The sequence below is a fragment of the Sinohyriopsis cumingii genome, chromosome 12, assembly GCF_028554795.1.
Source record: "Sinohyriopsis cumingii isolate HCF-2022 chromosome 12, ASM2855479v2, whole genome shotgun sequence".
NCBI classification, from domain to species: domain Eukaryota; kingdom Metazoa; phylum Mollusca; class Bivalvia; order Unionida; family Unionidae; genus Sinohyriopsis; species Sinohyriopsis cumingii.
Genome location: NC_142972.1, coordinates 46,405,682 through 46,423,721, shown reverse-complemented (window position 1 = coordinate 46,423,721; position 18,040 = coordinate 46,405,682). Strand labels below are relative to the sequence as shown.

General features: G+C 33.5%; 1 protein-coding gene across 1 annotated transcript in view; it reads right to left on the bottom strand.

Moving 5' to 3' along the window:
- LOC149786380 (dynein axonemal heavy chain 1-like) overlaps positions 1 to 18,040 on the bottom strand; it is a 314,616-nt gene that overhangs the window by 150,584 nt on the left and 145,992 nt on the right. Inside the window, exons 56-64 of the mRNA XM_089976799.1 lie at positions 17,810 to 17,929; positions 17,420 to 17,545; positions 15,453 to 15,602; positions 14,039 to 14,212; positions 13,304 to 13,582; positions 8,796 to 8,927; positions 5,970 to 6,215; positions 2,974 to 3,123; positions 1,081 to 1,241 (exon numbers count right to left, since the gene is read on the bottom strand). Of these exons, the coding sequence (XP_089832925.1) occupies positions 1,081 to 1,241; positions 2,974 to 3,123; positions 5,970 to 6,215; positions 8,796 to 8,927; positions 13,304 to 13,582; positions 14,039 to 14,212; positions 15,453 to 15,602; positions 17,420 to 17,545; positions 17,810 to 17,929 (1,538 nt within the window). The remainder of the gene's footprint in view (positions 1 to 1,080; positions 1,242 to 2,973; positions 3,124 to 5,969; positions 6,216 to 8,795; positions 8,928 to 13,303; positions 13,583 to 14,038; positions 14,213 to 15,452; positions 15,603 to 17,419; positions 17,546 to 17,809; positions 17,930 to 18,040) is intronic.

Here is an 18,040-nt window from a genome sequence, read left to right as displayed (position 1 = left end):
TAAATACCAAATGGCATGTCAGCACAATACCAGCTATAACAGTAAGTTTAAATACCAAATGGCATGTCAGCACAATACCAGCTATAACGGTAAGTTTAAATACCAAATGGCATGTCAGCACAATACCAGCTATAACGGTAAGTTTAAATACCAAACGATAAAATTATGTAAAACATAAATGTTACAATGATAAAACCTTCCAAATAAACAGTTAGTACAAAAACATAAAATAAAAATGGTAAAGATGCTAAAGCTATAAACGGTAAATTAAAAAAAAGACAAGGTAAAAAAAATATGTAAACCTTAAAAGTCAAGATTTGTCATATCTAATGCATTCCCTCAAATAGTCCAAGATTTTATCTGGTGGTACATCATCTTAAAGTTTCTTATTTGATTTCACATAAAAACATTTCTATCTCACTGGGGTGGAAGTTGATACACTTGAATGGAATGTGTTTCTCTGTCAGTAGACACTAGCAGGGTATGCATTCATGACAAATTCATACTTCAGTAGGTATTCTTTGGTCAGATATAATTGTCCTATATGCAGTAAACACAATATTGTCTCATCTCAGAATTGCTCTGTATTAGGGACTATCTTTGAATGATAGGCTTGATGTTTTGAAGCTTGCTTGTGAGTTTTAATTCTACATATTTTTACAACAGGCTAATGGAAAATAGTAAAATTTGCTTTAGCAGACACTACCAAACACAGAACACCTACTCAAAAAGGACATTTGATAACCTTTTTTTTAAACATTCACTTGCATAGTAAACCTCCATACAAAGAAGCTTCTCTGCAAAGGACAATATATAGAGGTCCCTGAAGTGTACTTTAGAAACAGGTTTCTCTGAATACAATGATGATTAAACACTTTTAATATCTTATTGTATGCATAAAAATGCTGCAATAGAAAATATATTTTTGTAGTTTTACAATAACCGAAAATCTCTGTCTGAAAGTTACACAGAAAAAAAACCCACATAGTTGCACACTGATATAAGAGAAAATGTCTACCCATTTCCCTATGTCATGAAATAATGTAAACATACAGAACTGCTCCAGATAAATCAACATACCTTGGAGAGAGTGTAAAGTTGACAAGAGTGACTTTGGTAGACACTTCAGGTGTATAATGTGGGTTGGGCAGTTTGGTGGTGATGTAAAACTTAAAATCCTCATGATATGGGATAACAGCATCTCCCAGTTTGATCACAAGGCTGCCCTGCTGTCGGAAGGTCTGAAAACAAATAGGCAGGATGCAATTTGAATTTTATTCTAAGAAACTTTTCAAAAATAGGTAGATAACAAGGTAAAAATAAAGCTGGACTCATCGATTAGCGAGAAAAACATCCTCAATAGAAAACATCCTCAATATCCAGATATTTAGTCACACTCATTTCTTAATCCTGCAAAAATCCCCCCCACCCCAACTTTGCTGTTCTTATAAAATTCTATCATATAGTTCAAGAACTATAGTGTTCAAAAATACTACCCTCAAAAAAGTTGGAGTAGACGTAATCTACCCCTGATACCTGAGCAAAAGTGATATATCAGGGGAACAAAGAATTCACTTAATTAAAAAATCACAACAAATAGAATTCAAGGTATGAAATGAAGACTGATCTGGTGAAAATGTAGCAAAGTGAAGAAAAAACCCAACTGTTATATATATCATCAATATAGTCATTTAATGGCTAAAATAAAATGTCAAAAAATAAATATCTGATGAAACTCTGGAGTAGAATTGCAAATATACTGTGCATTTGTAATACACCAGTGCAACTGCTGCAGTTTAAGGCTGTATTTTTAAGCATTTATACCATTTAAGTCACTGACAAAAAATAACTGAATAAAATACCCATTTCTGGTCAAAATAAAAAAATGACTTGTTTGGAGTGCATTGCAGTTATGAAACAGACCCCACCCCCTTAAATTTTGCCATTTATCTCCAAACAATCTTTGATCATATTTTCCTTGATATCTGCTGCCTATATTTCCACTTTGTTAATTGCTAAATCAAGAACAAAAATAAAGAAGTTTGCTTTCAATTATACCCCAACATCCTATGAAATGGGATCACTTTCTCTATTTATCTATCTCTGATATCACTTCGAAGGTTACATTGCGTGACTAAGGCTTTCAGTTTTTAAATCACATACATAATTCCCTTTTTGTATGTCTACTAGGATCTGTAGTGACTATGCTGTTTGGAAGAATACTTGATGAGTAACTGCAAAATTCTAATTAACAGTTCCAAGTTGTAATCAGTTTAATTGCTCAGTACCTAACTTCTGCACCTCATGAAGTAAAATATTTATGAAATTTACAGAGCATTAGAAAAGGGAGATAATGCAGTCACTTTTGCTGGACAATCTAACTCTTTATTAACTTTAGCACCGGATTTTCAGATTTTGGTGGGAGTAAACTGAACCCAAGATCTGAAGCAGATTTTTGATTCACACCTATTGTTTTACAAAAAAGAATGATTTTTTTCTCCATATCTAACCTTTAAAAATGAGAGAAACTGATTGCTGCAAATTGCAAAATTTTCAAAATCACAAATTCAGACATATTTAAGAAGACATATATTCAAAGATATTATTTTGGGGTAATACTGTAGTAAGTGTTTGCCTATGAATCAATGATCTAAATAATATATCACAAATATCCTACTAGCTGAATTCTTGAATATTTAGTTGTGTGAAAAGACTGACTGTCTCAGTATTTTTTAGCACCAGAATAAACAGAATAGGAACCTGACCTGGTTTTCATCAACAAAACATAAGTCTAGACTAAAACTTCAGTCATACTTCATCCTATACACAAAGAAATCTGACTAGATGAAATCTCAGTCTAAATAAAGTTTGACCTATCAAATTCCAATGTCTAGACCTAGACTTCATGGACCATTAGTGAAAATCAGTCCTGGAGAGATTCTTGATTGAAAACATGAGCTTTATTATTGTTACCTGTCTAAGAAGGATTGGTTCTAATGCTGGGTCTAACTCCACTCCTACATTCTCCAGCAGACATGGTTTGCCAAATCTGACAGCATTCTCCAAACTTCTCAAGAAATCCTTGTCAGACAGTTTGATAACGTCAAGACCATTCTCTTTTTCCTGAGAAGAAAGCATAAAATAAATGTTTTCAGAAAGTTCTTACATGATTAGGCTTGTTTTAGATGCTTGGACTCGATCTTTTTTCACAACAGCCATGCTAAAATATTTGAAATGCAGGTGCTACATGAATACACTGTATTGATCTTTTTTTTTTTTGAACACTAATTTTCTTGGTATCTCGTAAGTAATTAGGGTACAAAGTTTTAATACTAAGACAAAAAGAAAACTAAATCGTAACTGAGCTGCAATTTTCTCAGCGTAAGATATGGTAATAAATACAACCTTAGCCATAAAGGTAAAAATCCTGTGCTTTTCTACCGACATATCTCAGCTCGAAAAGTCTGAGATATATTTTAAAACTTATATTTTGGATTTAAAGGCATGAAGTTCATATCTGCATTGTCATTTGAGCCATTAAACCTTTTCAAGTTGATGGAGAACCTGAGATAGCAGGTGAATGTTTGCATTATCGCATTTCAAGATACTTCCAGTTCTTGTAATTGTTGGATTTTTTATAACAACAACAAAAACATGCAACTCTGAAAACCCACTGGGGGACAGATCATGCAAATTACCTGCGGTTACTGTGATTTCTTGTAATCTACACACTAATTTCTATTTTAATCAAAATAAAAGTTTATCAGACCAATGTTATGTAGACATAGCATTTTCCTGCAAGCACTTGTATAATCAAAATCTGGTGTGGTTCATGCAGAAACTATAGAGGGGTTCCAAATGAATTATGTCTAAGAATTGTGCAGCAAACTGAGCCATTGATCAGCGATATGAGAAGTTTCTATAATATAAAAGGTCATCAACTCCAAGTCATGGCAAAATGTGAATAATAAGATAATGTGCTCAGGATGACAGAAAGGATGAGGATCAGATAGTCTGATCCTAACCCTAAAAAGTGAAAAATGTTGATAATGGTGATGCTGAATTTAGTTTGTAGCCAGGCAACTAGGAACATCTGAAGGGAACGTGGTGGCAACTATAAGTTTCTTATCCTCCCCACCTCACAACACCCATCATTACCACTGATTCTTCTCTATGGAGGTATATATGGTGGAAGACCACCTGATCAGGAACATTTTGGCAGCATCTTGCCATATGTACCACTATACAACATGCACATTACTGAAATAGAGTATAAGACCAAATTTGCCATCTCATAATGTATGATAGTTTAGGGTCTACATTGTTGGTTTCAAATCCTAAGAAATGATAACAAATACAATCATGACCTAGTTAAAAATTGTGTGTTTTTCCAGTCATATCTCAGTAAAACATTTCAGAGATATTGCTATCCCAAAATGTGGTAGGTCAAGGTCTATGCTGTTGGCTTTAGATCCTAAGACATTGTAATAAATACAACCATGATCTTAAATTTACAAATCTTGTGCTTTTCCAGTCATATCTCAGTTTCAAATGATGGAGATATTGCCATTGCATTCTGTATAGTAGGTTAGGGTTTGTGCTGCTGTCTTCGAATTCCGAGACATGGTAATGAACACAACCATAACCTGACCTTAAAGGTGAAAATCTTCTGTTTTTCTACTGTTATATTTAGCTCCAAATGTCTGATATATTTTTCAGAATTTGTACTTAGGATTTAAATGCCCAAAGTTTACATTTGCATGGTCATTTGAACCATTGAATTTTTGTCTTTGATGGAGAACCTGAAAATTTATCAACTGTTCAGAGAAATTTTTTCAAAAACTTAAAATATAAGTCCTTTTAACAAAAGATGATAATCAATGCTAGAAAAAAGCAGAGTCATGAAAAGAAGGGGTCTCTGTCCACAATCAAATATATGTATAGATTTCTTACAAATGAAACAAAGATCATCCAAGTACAGTATTTTGGTACAGATAATGTGCATTCTAATTTCTGTCTCAATATGCGTTGAAAAACTTGGTTCTGATGTATAACACACATCTGATATCCTAAATTTTAAAATCTTAATGATTCTGCTCCGTTCTGTAAAACAACATTCTGTCATTTCGTAGAGTGCACTGATCACTTATTAAATAATGTTTGATTGGTTTACAATAAAACTAATTGACTGTGTCTCTGCTGTCTTCAGCATGTGCTTGATACATTAATGTTGCTATGATGGTTGGCTTGTGTCTCTTAATGTACGAGTTTCTTAAGTAGTCCATGTTCATACTTTGACCAGATTCATTCCGATTCAAGAATGAACACAAGACACAATGCAAATGTTAAGGTCAATATTTATACTATTACTATTATGATCCCTCTGAGATATATTTGTGTCTAAGCTAAAACCTACCCAGACAATGCAACATAATTATGCTGAGTACATCCAAGCTTGAGATGGTGCTAATTAGGTTTTTAAAACAATCATGACGAATCAGTAAAGTGATGATCACTGCATAGTGACAAAGAATTATCTAAAGCTGTTATTTAAGATGAGAAATAAGGCAAAGAACCAAGTTTATTTTCCAAAGAAGGTAAATTTTATACTTATTTTTATCAATGTTATCATGATGTAGTATTTTGCATGGCTTGAAAGTATTCATGACAAGAGTAGATAAACATGGTCTGTAAATGTTAGTTACATGTTAAACAAGGCTAGTAGCTACATCGTTATAATGCAATTAATTCCATATAACACAACAATGTAACATATGGAGGCAGCTTTTGTGCCATGATCCTCTCTTCATATCGATCTAGAAATTATTTTTTTCTTCTGTAAAATGTGTACCCCTTCCAAAAAATTGAAAAAACTGGTAAAAATTGTGCATTACACATACCAAAATTGGTGTATATATATATATATATATATATATATATATATATATATATATATATCTTGCACATACCATGGTCTTGACCCAGCGGTTGGCCTGTCCCTGAGGGTCGATGAATAGTGGCCATCTCCTAGAGAACTGTACAATGACACCATTTTCCACTGACAGGTTGTCTTTTGGCAGGCCAGCAATCTGCCAGCTACGGACCCTGACAGGGTCACTCAAGGTGGCAGTCAGGGTTGGCTCATCTGTCCTTGGAACTTTGAGCATATCCAAATTACTGACCCATTCTGAATGCATTTTCTGTCTGTATGCACCCTGTTATGATAGAAAGTTGAAAAAAATTGATGCAAAATGATCTTACATTTCAAATAACCTAAAAATAAGAGTGATTGTAAAGCTTTATACCAAATTTCAATTCGATCCATGAAGTCCTTCAAAACATTACTGATGTACATGCAACAATTATGTCACATGTGAGAATGGGATTGATGGACATAGGTAGCACTATACGAAGCTATTCTAGAATGCATACATATGGTGGGGGATATAAAATTAAAGACTTCATTTGATCCTCAGCAACTGTTTAATGTTCAGTACAACATTGTTCTTCATCAATAACAACTTACAAATTATAGACCTTTGTCAAGCTGAACATAAAGTGTTATAAACCAGTAAACTTCATAATGATTCAAATAATGAACGGGTCAGTAATATAGGTTTACTCATTAACAAAGCATATATAATAATACAATTAAAGATCATGTGATGTTTACTGTTTCATAAAACCTTAATATTCACCCAAAAGAGAGGTTTATAATTATGTTTATTATTCATAATTTAGTACAAAACTTTGAACTTTAACTTGCATCAGAATAGTGAAAATACCATTTCTGCTCCACTACGGCAAACAAATACATACAGATCAGTGACGTCAAACTCTGCAATAAGACTAATTATTATAAATCACATGATGTCATTTCTGCTAATGAACAAGAACTTCTCTCATGTAATAAATGAAGTCTGAATTTCAGGAAGTCACTTTAGGAAGTTAAAAGCTGGCCATGTTTGATAATGATACTCACAGTAAATGGACCAAGGTATGCAACAATTTGATGATGATACTCACAGTAAATGGACCAAGGTATGCAACAATTTGATGATGATACAGTAAATTAAAACCTGGTCATATTTGATGATGATACTCACAGTAAATTAAAACCTGGTCATCTTTGATGATGATACTCAAAGTAAATAGATAAAAGTATGCAACAATTTGATGATGATACTCACAGTAAATTAAAACCTGGTCATATTTGATGATGATACTCAAAGTAAATAGACAAAAGTATGCAACAATTTGATGATGACACACACAGTAAAACTAAAACCCCAGTCATATCTGATGATGATACAGTATATTAAAACCCCGGTCAGATTTGATGATGATACAGTATATTAAACCCCCGGTCAGATTTGATTATGATACAGTTTATTAAAACCCCGGTCATATTTGATGACGATACAGTATATTAAAACCCAGGTCATATTTGATGATGATACAGTATATTAAAACCCTGGTCATATCTGATGATGATACAGTATATTAAAACCCCGGTCATATTTGATGATGATACAGTATATTAAAACCCCGGTCAGATTTGATGATGATACAGTATATTAAAACCCCGGTCATATTTGATGATGATACAGTATATTAAAACCTGGTCATATTTGATGATGATACAGTAAATTAAAACCCTGGTCATATTTGATGATGATACAGTATATTAAAACCCTGGTCATATTTGATGATGATACAGTAAATTAAAACCTGGTCATATTTGATGATGATACAGTATATTAAAACCCCGTCATATTTGATGACAATACAGTATATTAAAACCTGGTATTATTTGATGATGATACAGTAAATTAAAACCTGGTCATATTTGATGATGATACTCAAAGTAAATAGACAAAATTATGCAACAACTTGATGATTATACACACAGTAAACTAAAATATGGTCATATTTGATGATGAGACACACAGTAAATGGATCAAGGTATATATCAATTTGATGATGATACTCACAGTAAACTAAAATATGGTCATATCTGATGATGAGACACACAGTAAATGGATCAAGGTATATATCAATTTGATGATGATACTCACAGTAAATTTACCAAAGTATGCAACAATATGATGATGATACAGTAAATGGACCAATGTATGCAACAATTTGATGATAATACTCACAGTAAATGGACCAAGGTATGCACCAATTTGATGATGATACATACAGTAAATTAAAACTTGGTCATATCTGATGATGAGACACACAGTAAATGGATCAAGGTATGCAACAATTTGATGATGATAATCACCAATAAATGGACCAAGATATGCAACAATTTGACGATGATGCTCACTGTCAATGGGCCAGAACAACAATTTGATGATAATACAGTAAATGGACCATGGTATGCACCAATGTGATGATGATACTCACAGTAAATGGACCAAGGTATGCAACAATCGGATGATGATACTTGCAGTAAATGGACTAAGGTATGCAACAATTTGATGATGATGCTCACTGTAAATGGGCCAGAACAACAATTTGATGAAAATACAGTAAATGGACCATGGTATGCACCAATGTGATGATGATACTCACAGTAAATGGACCAAGGTATGCAACAATTGTATCATGATACTTGCAGTAAATGGACCATTGTATGCACCAATTTGATGGAGATACTCACAGTAAATGGACCAAGATATGCAACAATTTGATGATGATACTCACAGTAAATTAAAACCTGGTCACATCTGATGATGATACTCAAAGTAAATTAAAACATTGTCACATTTGATGATGATACTCACAGTAAATGGACCAAGGTATGCAACATAGCCAGATGATACAAGCACATCTCCAACATAGTTATTAATGATCTTCTCCAATTTCTCCACTGATTCCTTCCATCGTTCCTTCTCATCTGCCAGGCCTCCAATCAGCTAAAAGAGATACATTGTATGTTATGAAACGGTTAAACAGCATGTTTAAACGACAGTCACTATATAGTACTAGTTAAAAGTTAAATTTTAAAAAATGTAAAAACACAAAATTGCAAAAAAGATTTAGGAAGGTAAATCTTTCAAGTAAATGCAAACAAAGATAACAAATAAAAAGTAATATAGAAACAGAAACTTATCCATCTTACTATGAAATGATCACAACAAAGTTATTTTTATTACTCTTCTTGTTATTGTTGCTTAACCCGTACAGAGATTTCTCATGGATTCCATATGGAATACTTCAGGAATCCGTATGGAAGACATATGGACTGAAAAACTTATGGAATCAGACAATTTATTCCATATCAGTTCCATAAGTACTTCACAGCAAGTGAAAATTACATATGGATTAAAATTGCAACTTTAATCCATAAGCACTTTTTTCCATATGGAAAGCAGGCTCATGTATTAGCGTCATGGAAATTACTCTCTGAAGAATTAATAACCAAACCATTTGATTCAAATAAAAATGTTGGTGGGAGAGTACATGTAAATGTCAGTGTAGCTGATGTGGAAGGATGAATATATATGCATATTAATTTGAGAAAAACATGTGCATGTCAGATTCCTTTAATTTATTTCCACAGATGTTTAAAAACAGGCAAAGACATGACCAAAAATGTAGAGAAAATGTAAACATGATCAGAATATTAATATCTGGTAGTACAAGCACAGATGAATCTTTGGACATCTGATGTTTAGTCTGAAAAATATTTTTTTGTGCTTCTTATTAAAATATGCTCTACAAAAAGCATATCCTAGTGAAAATATGACTGAAATTTCAACAAAACCTGTGACTGAATTTATTTATAGACATTCACTCAAATGTCCTTTTTTTCTCTAAAATAATGATGTACAAATGATTTTACCAAAATTTCTGAAAATATCAGAGAAATTTTGTGATTAAAATATCACTGACTCTGCCAGCATTTTTGAAGATATCAGTGAGAATTTTATTGAAATTTCACTAAGTTTGTCAAAAATTCTAAAAATATAGTGATATTTTGTGATTGTTATATTACTGACATTTTAAAAAAAATATCAATAAGATATAATAAAATTTATATTTTGTTTCTTGTACAATTTGAATAATTTTCAGTGCCATTTATATTTCCTGTTTCTGATAGCTGTAATTTTATTGTTCATTTTGGGCACAATAACTTCTTTCCACATCTTTCCTTATTTCTTTTTCAAATTTTTGTTATTGTTGTTGTTGTTGTATTTTTGTTAAACTTCAACTGGATTTTAATGCCCTCAAACAAGTTTTCTTGTTTTCTGTTTTAAAACAGAATTTTGCTTTTCTCCTGACTTGAATCTGATTTTCCTCGATATGGACCCTTTTTTTGATATCGTCTTCAAAACTTTTTTTTTAAATGATGCTCTATCCGGTCCCATTCTGCAATGAGCTTTCTAATAAGTATTTGTTCCATTTATTATTTAACAGAAAAGTGCTGTAAAGAGCTTTCTGAGCATGCTTGCTAAACATGGCGATTTGAAATTTTGAGTTTGAATAACCATTTGAAAAATGTGCGGCAATGAGAATAGCTTGAATGGAAAGTCGAAAGGAACATAATTGGTCAATCTGTATGAAAACTGAATGCCAGGACTAGCATTTTGTTATTTGTGCCATAAAGAGCTTTACAGCAGCAGCTAACATGCTAAATATGACAAGAAATTGAACCAGGATGATTCTGAAGTTATATAACTCCAAACTTATTAACTTCCAGAATTTAAGGAGGGACAATGTATAGATCACTAGTAGGAATTGTTGCCAGATATCCATGTCTATCAAAGATAGTCACATGTTTGCGGAGTTTTCTTGGACCACAAGTAGAATCATCCTTCAATATCCCGAGTGATATTATTGTGCATATTATCAAAATATTCTAGATGTGTTAGAATTCAGTGTTAAGTAGGCCTATATCATGATAAACATTCATCACGCCTGTTTATGGAACATGGACTAATTCAAGAGACCACAACAGCATCGAAGATTGTACATTAATTAAAAAGATCAAGTCTGCAGTACAACATTGACGTAAGGCAGGCTCCTAGCATTTCTTCTTTTCATAATCAGTCTCAATTGGATGCTTTTATGTAATTTTGCATCATTTTCACAGTTGAATATTTCAATGCAGGATAATATTTTATATTTCATATATGTTTATGTGTTCACAGATGCCTGTGCATATGTTCCAGGCTTGATACTTCGATTTTTAAAATCACTTAATTATTTAGTGTGTAGCCAGATTCTTCACATCATGTTGTATATACTGTATGTATTGTACGTAACAGATAGAAGGCCTCAAGGCAGATTTGTTCTGTAACTAACTGAGTTACCTTCTCTAAATAAAGTCTTTATTATTATTATTATTATTATTATTATTATTAACTCCCATATCTCTTGCCATAGATGTCATAAAATTACAACATCTGTATAATTTTTTAATGTACACTGAAATATTACCATGGGTAATAAAGTCATGTTTAATTCATATCTATTATTTATTTGAATCCTCTTGAAATGTCTGTGAAACTACTGAAACTTCAGTAAAATACTATGTAATGATACAAATTTTAGTGAAATCTCATGAAAGGTTTAGTAAACTCTCACAAAACTTTCAGTGAAATGTTAGATCTTGCCAAAACTAAGTGAAAGTTTTGGCCAAAATTTCTGTGAAACCTCACAAATATTTCAGTGAAATTTTTTGTGAGATCTCACTACAACTTCAATGAAAGTTTTGGTCAAAATATTTGTGAAATCTCACCAAACCGAGTGGCCGAGTGGTCTAAAGCGCTCTTCGTTACGGATCACTGCCATCTCACCTCTGTCTGCGGCGGTTCGAGTCTAAGATTCAGCCAATGTGGGCATGTGAGAAAGCCTGCCAGTAGCTTCTCGTGGGTCGGTGGTTCTTTCCGGGGTTTTCCGGGTTCTTCCTCCACCATTAATACTGGCCGCCATGTATAGCCTATCATGCTGAAAAATGGCGTTAAACCCCACAACAACAACAACAACCAAACTTTCAGTGGAATGGAAAAGACTTAAGTGATTATCATGGATTAGGTTTCGTATGCAAGAAAGAAAAACCTAAATCTTATTCAATAATGTCTGTCAAAATAAAATTTATGATCCATTAAAAAAATTATTGTGAACATTTATCATTGATGCCCAATAATGTCTTAGAATCATAAGGCAGTTTAATAGAAATCTGAAGCAGATTTTTTATGGTTTAGGCAGAAAGCACTTAAAAAAACCTGTCTGAAATCTGCCTTAAGTCTATCTGGAAAATTTCATACCGGATGGACTATTACCAAATTCCATATGAACTACAGTCAACTCCACTTATATGCATAGCCTCAGGACCGGACCCAAACTATGCATATAAACGGAGTATGCATTTAAGCAGAATTCATGTATATTTACAATGAAAAATGGGACCATACTTTTGCAATGCACCTAAGCAATCTATGCAATTAAGCAATATGCATTTAAGTGGAGCTGACTGTATTTACAAATTCCATATGGACTATTTACAAATTCCATATGGTATATTTCCTAATTCCATATGGACTATTCACAAATTCCATATGGACTATTGCCGAATTCCATATGGATTATTCACAAATTCCATAAGGACTACTGCCAAATTCCATGTGGACTATTGCCAAATTCCATATGGACTACTGCCAAATTCCATATGGATTATTCTCAAATTAAATATGGACTACTGCCAAATTCCATATGGACTATTGCCAATTCCATATGGAATTTTAATTTTATTCCATATGGACAATCTACAGATTTCATGGACTAATTTGCATATTCCATGGGATTCTCGATAAGAAGTATGTATTGAATCCATAACATTTCCATATGGAAACACTGAAATCCATAAGAGTGGTTCAGCTAAAAATGAAAATGACCATATGGATATTTCTGTAAAAGTACGTGATGGTATCCAGTCCATGTGGAGAATTTTGTATAGGTACTATCAGTTTACATAACTTCCGGTTGGGCATGCAGTACAATATTTACCAGTGCATTATAAAGGCTTAAAACTTGGAAATCTGAAATTCAGATTATCTCTCTTCAGCTGATTTCATTATTAAAAAACGTGCACAAAATTGAGAAAAGAACTGCATGAGTACTATATTTCCCCACTGTGATGGGGGAAGATAGTAAAGTAGCATTATCAGCAATAATTAAACACTAAAATTAACACTGTCAAATTTAAATCAATGAAGTGATCTTGATATTAAATGCAACATTTCACCAAATCTGAAGTCTCAGTGCACAATTGTATCTTATTTCTCACCTTGTCAGCTCTTCCCAATCTTGCTTCACACTCAGAACATTTTCGTTCCAATTCCTCTTTCTTGTTTACACAGTCCTCATACTTGGCATTCAGAGTTGCAAGACCTTCCTCCACTTCGGCCAACCGAGCCTTGGCAGCTTCCAGGACTCTCATCGTCTCTTGCAGATCTTCTTGTGCTGCTCGTAAACGTTCTCTCTTGGGAGCCACACCCCTTGCAACAAAGTGGTACTTGTGCATGGCTCTAACCCACATGCAGATAGAGGTGCAAGCTTTGGATACCTGAAGAAACAATTTTTTTGTTAACATTATAGACAAGAGAAGCAACAATTCTGCATTTGGGAAAAAGGCTGTGGTAGAGGAAATGACAGAAAACTACAGAAAAGTCAACTGAACTTGAAACATGATGACACTTAAAATATAGTAAATTTCAGGACAAAACAATTCAAATTCTTTTTCGATATGTCTTAATATTATTAGGAAAATCTCATACAAATATGATTCCAAAATATTTTCAAAAGTCATATCATTTTGCAGCAAACATGACTGGCAGATAATTTAAATTTCTACTTCAAAACCTTATAAAACGTAAAACATAACTGTACAAAAGAACATACCATATAATATTAAACACTTTCAATAATGCTGATGTATAAAATCTTTCTATATTGTTTCAAGACTGTATACTGGGTATTACAAAACAATCCTTGCTACAAGAGAGAAAAAAAATGGTCCAACCTTTTGAATGGCTGCTGGTGTGAATGCCTCATCATCAATGTAGGACTGAATCCTTTTAATGGTGTCATCTGGGATGTTGTCCTTGTCATACTTGAAGAGACTTTCCAAGAACTTGCCAGGGTCTTGTAACAAGCTTTTACCAGGTTCCCAATAGTCATCCAGCTTCTGGCCAGGCTAGTGATTTTTAAAAAAATTCAAATTTTTACTTTCTTAATATTTAAAAAATTGAATGATGATCATAGCTTTATCTTCTAATACTTAATTATTAATGACATAACACATCCTCTGATGAACTTCTTACTGTACAACACTAAACAATAATTACTAATTAACCAACTACCGCTATCCAAAGCCCCATCCAATCTCAAACAAACAAAACTACAACATTACCTGCTACCACCACAAGTTAAAGATTTTAGATTGAATTAATATTCCAAATTTTAAATTTAACAACACTAAACTTTCAAGCTGTTCCTAAATCCATAACTAGTGCATGCTTTTTAGCATTTCATGCAATGAATTTGATTCTAAAAGAGTATATTATTACTAATTTACATCATTAACAGAACTAAAGATTATCACTAATGTCCATCATGTCAAGTAATTTTGCAGAAACCATTTTTCTTCTTTCAGTCTTCATGACCTTGACTTTAGACCTACTGACCACAAAATCAAATGCCAGTCATCTTTATGGATTTTTTGGAGTCCCTCTGACCTTGACCTTTGACTATTAAACCCCCAAATCAAGAAGCATCTTCCCTGTATCAAGTGAAATTCTTCCACCAAATCTGATCAAAGTAGGTGATAAGGAACTCAAGACAACTTAAGTTTCTGTGCAGAAACAAAATAGGAAACTGATAGATATACGGAATGACAGCAAAAACTAGGAGATTTGGCCGACTTAAGAAATGCTGCACAAAATTGGGACTACATCTCCCCAAAAAGGACAGTGTCTAGCTTTGCTGAGGAGTTGTTTGATTTTCTGCACAAATAACCTAAATTGAATAATTTATTGAATGAACTTAGTTTCCAACATTACTCAGTTATATTGTTTTATATTTTCATTTCGTTTAGTTTGGCACCAAATCTTTTTGATTTTTTTGTTGTTGTCTGAAGTGTTTTACTGTATTACATTACATACACATATTAACAATATTTTCACAGAATGCTTTATCATTCCAACTTCTATCTCATCGATACAGCATTCGTAGTCATAACCCTATCCCTAGCATGTACCAAATAATTTTATCTCAAAATTAGGTCAATGTTACCTACTTTGCAGCTGTGCGTAGTATGCACTCATCAAGACTCATAAATGGAGCTAATAGTAAAATGTAACATGCAAAGAAAGTCAACAACAACACTGAGCAAGTGATACCTCTCACCGTGCTTCACAGGCAAGACAAAAACTAACCTTATCACCTGCCACTTTCTTTGGTTTCATCCCCTTCATGATACAAACAGCTTCTACCACCATCTTAACCCCCTCTGGGGGCCTCTGCATGGCTCTCACTTCCACCACATCATTCTTATTCAGGGATTTCAAACTGGCCACAGCAGCATCCTGTAGGCAGAGAGCGCATATACTGTAGCAATTACATGTATCACTGACACAACTGTAAACAGGACAAACCCACACCTACTCTTCACAATGTACCAGCAGATGAGGTTCTTTGCTGATCATTATACAAACAATTTCAAGCCAGCCCTGCAGGTGAATTATGTGATTGTAGATCTGGAACAATAATATGAACACTACATGGGAAAGTATAGATTCAGTAATTTGCAAAAAGTTACCATATATATTCAGCTATAAGTAGAGTCCAACTGCAAACACAACATAACCTGATCTATCACTGCATAATGCACTGGCAGAACAGAGCCGATGTTGTTTGTTACTCTGAACAAACTGCATAGATCCAGACCTGTTGGCACATTATGCAGTGCCAGAATTGGGTCTGTGCAGTCTGCAGTTGGACTCAACTTATAAGTGTGCACATAAGGTACAGTTTTGCAAGTCTTTGCATAAAAGACAACCTCTACTGATGTAAAATAGGAATTCTTGCTTTAAACAAAATGGAGTCTGAACATAGAAAACAGAAATAACTTAAAGCGCTGTTCATATTATAAGCCATGAATCTTGCTGACTGAAAGTGATTGTTTGCTGAAACATGCTTCCTTGAGTTATCTTCCCCACCATGTAGCCCACTGAAGTCTTTCAATAAAAGACTGCAATAGGCATGGTGTTTGTCCAATCTTCATGTCTACTGTGTTACATTTTAAATGTCTCTAGCACATATTACTGTCAACTCAGAGGTATACTTCTTGAATTCAAGAATTGGTTAGTCATCCTTCTTGAACATTTTTTAATGATGTAGAGCTCAAAGCTGACATGATTTCTGATTCAATAAGACATTACATGCATTTCTGTGATTTCGATACACTGGTGATTCAACAATGGTTTGCCCTAGTAGAATTATATCAGACCTGAATACCAGAATCAGAGAGAGAAGTGATCATAAGTAATCTGTGGTTAAAAATAGGAATGATTCTGCCAAAATTGGAATGGCTGGAATCTCTTTGCAGAAAATATAAATTCCTAGGGTGAATCTAAGCATTTTAATGTCCTTATTTATCCAGTTTTTTCCATGGTGTAAAAGACTACATTCGTAACACTACTGTTAGCAAAATGATAAATGAACAATCTTACCATGATCCATCATAGATTTTTCATTAATGACAGGTAATGAGTCTAGGCCTTATCATTTTGAAAAAGATTTTGATAAATTGGGAATGGAATTTGCAGGTTCTGGAGTGCATTGCTCAAATTTGGTATCTGGTATGTCTTTATTTAAAAAATCTGATATGAAATTGGGGCTATTTATTATTAGTAATTGGACATAATTTGGCCTTTAAGGAGTGCTGAAGATGTTCCCTGTCCATTAACATACATATTGGCACTGGCAAGGCCTCTATGAGATATCTAAGAGGCGTGATAAAGAAAATCTCTCTCCATTAACATACATACTGGCAACTGCAAGGCCTCAGTGAGATCTCTATCAGGAATAATAAAGAAAATCTCTATCCTTTAACATACATACCAGCAATGGCAAGAATTCAACAAGATCTCTGTCAACAATACTAATGAAAATCCTTGTCCATTAACATACACACCAGCAATGGCAAGACCTCAATGAGATCTCTATCAGGAAAATTAAAGGAATGTCCATCAATTAACAGAAATACCAGCATTGGCAAGGCCTCAATCAGATCTCTCTCAGGAATGCTAAAGAAAATCCTTGTCCATTAACATATATACCAGCATTGGCAAGATTTCAATGAGGGTTGCTAAAGAAAATCCCTGTCCATTAACATACATACCAGTGCTGGCAAGGCCTCATTGAGATCTCTCTGAGCATCATCAGCAATAGCTTGGGTCTCTTTGGCTTTCTCCGTGGCTTGTGATTCCTCCTTCACTACCACTGCCTTTGTCACTTCTGCAATTTTCTGAAATATTGTAAATCAATACTAAGCTAATAAATCCATGATGTAAAATTGATGCACTGTATAATGGAAAATTTAGAAATTTTCTTATTGGCAACTTTAGTAACTCAGGAAGTGGTTGTTAAAATTGAATCTCACCTATGCCCAATGGATTTCAATAGCACATAAAGTTTCATATTATAGTTCAAGCTAAATCAAATGTATGCACAGTAAAACCAGTTTTGAGGGAACACATAAGGAATGCTTTGTTCAGATTTAAATACTCACAGTGTCTTCAGCAATCTTTTCCATAGTAGAGATAGACTCTTTCACAGCTTCTTCTAAAAGAGGTCTCATTGTGGCTAGTTCCTCCTGTAGCTTGGCCACCTCCTCCGCTGTTGTCAACAACTGGTAACAAAAAATAAATGTTTATATTTTTTATTTATTATGCATTCATTGATTCATTTATTATAATTTTAATTTATAGTCTCTTAAGAACCATGGATTACATGATTTAGC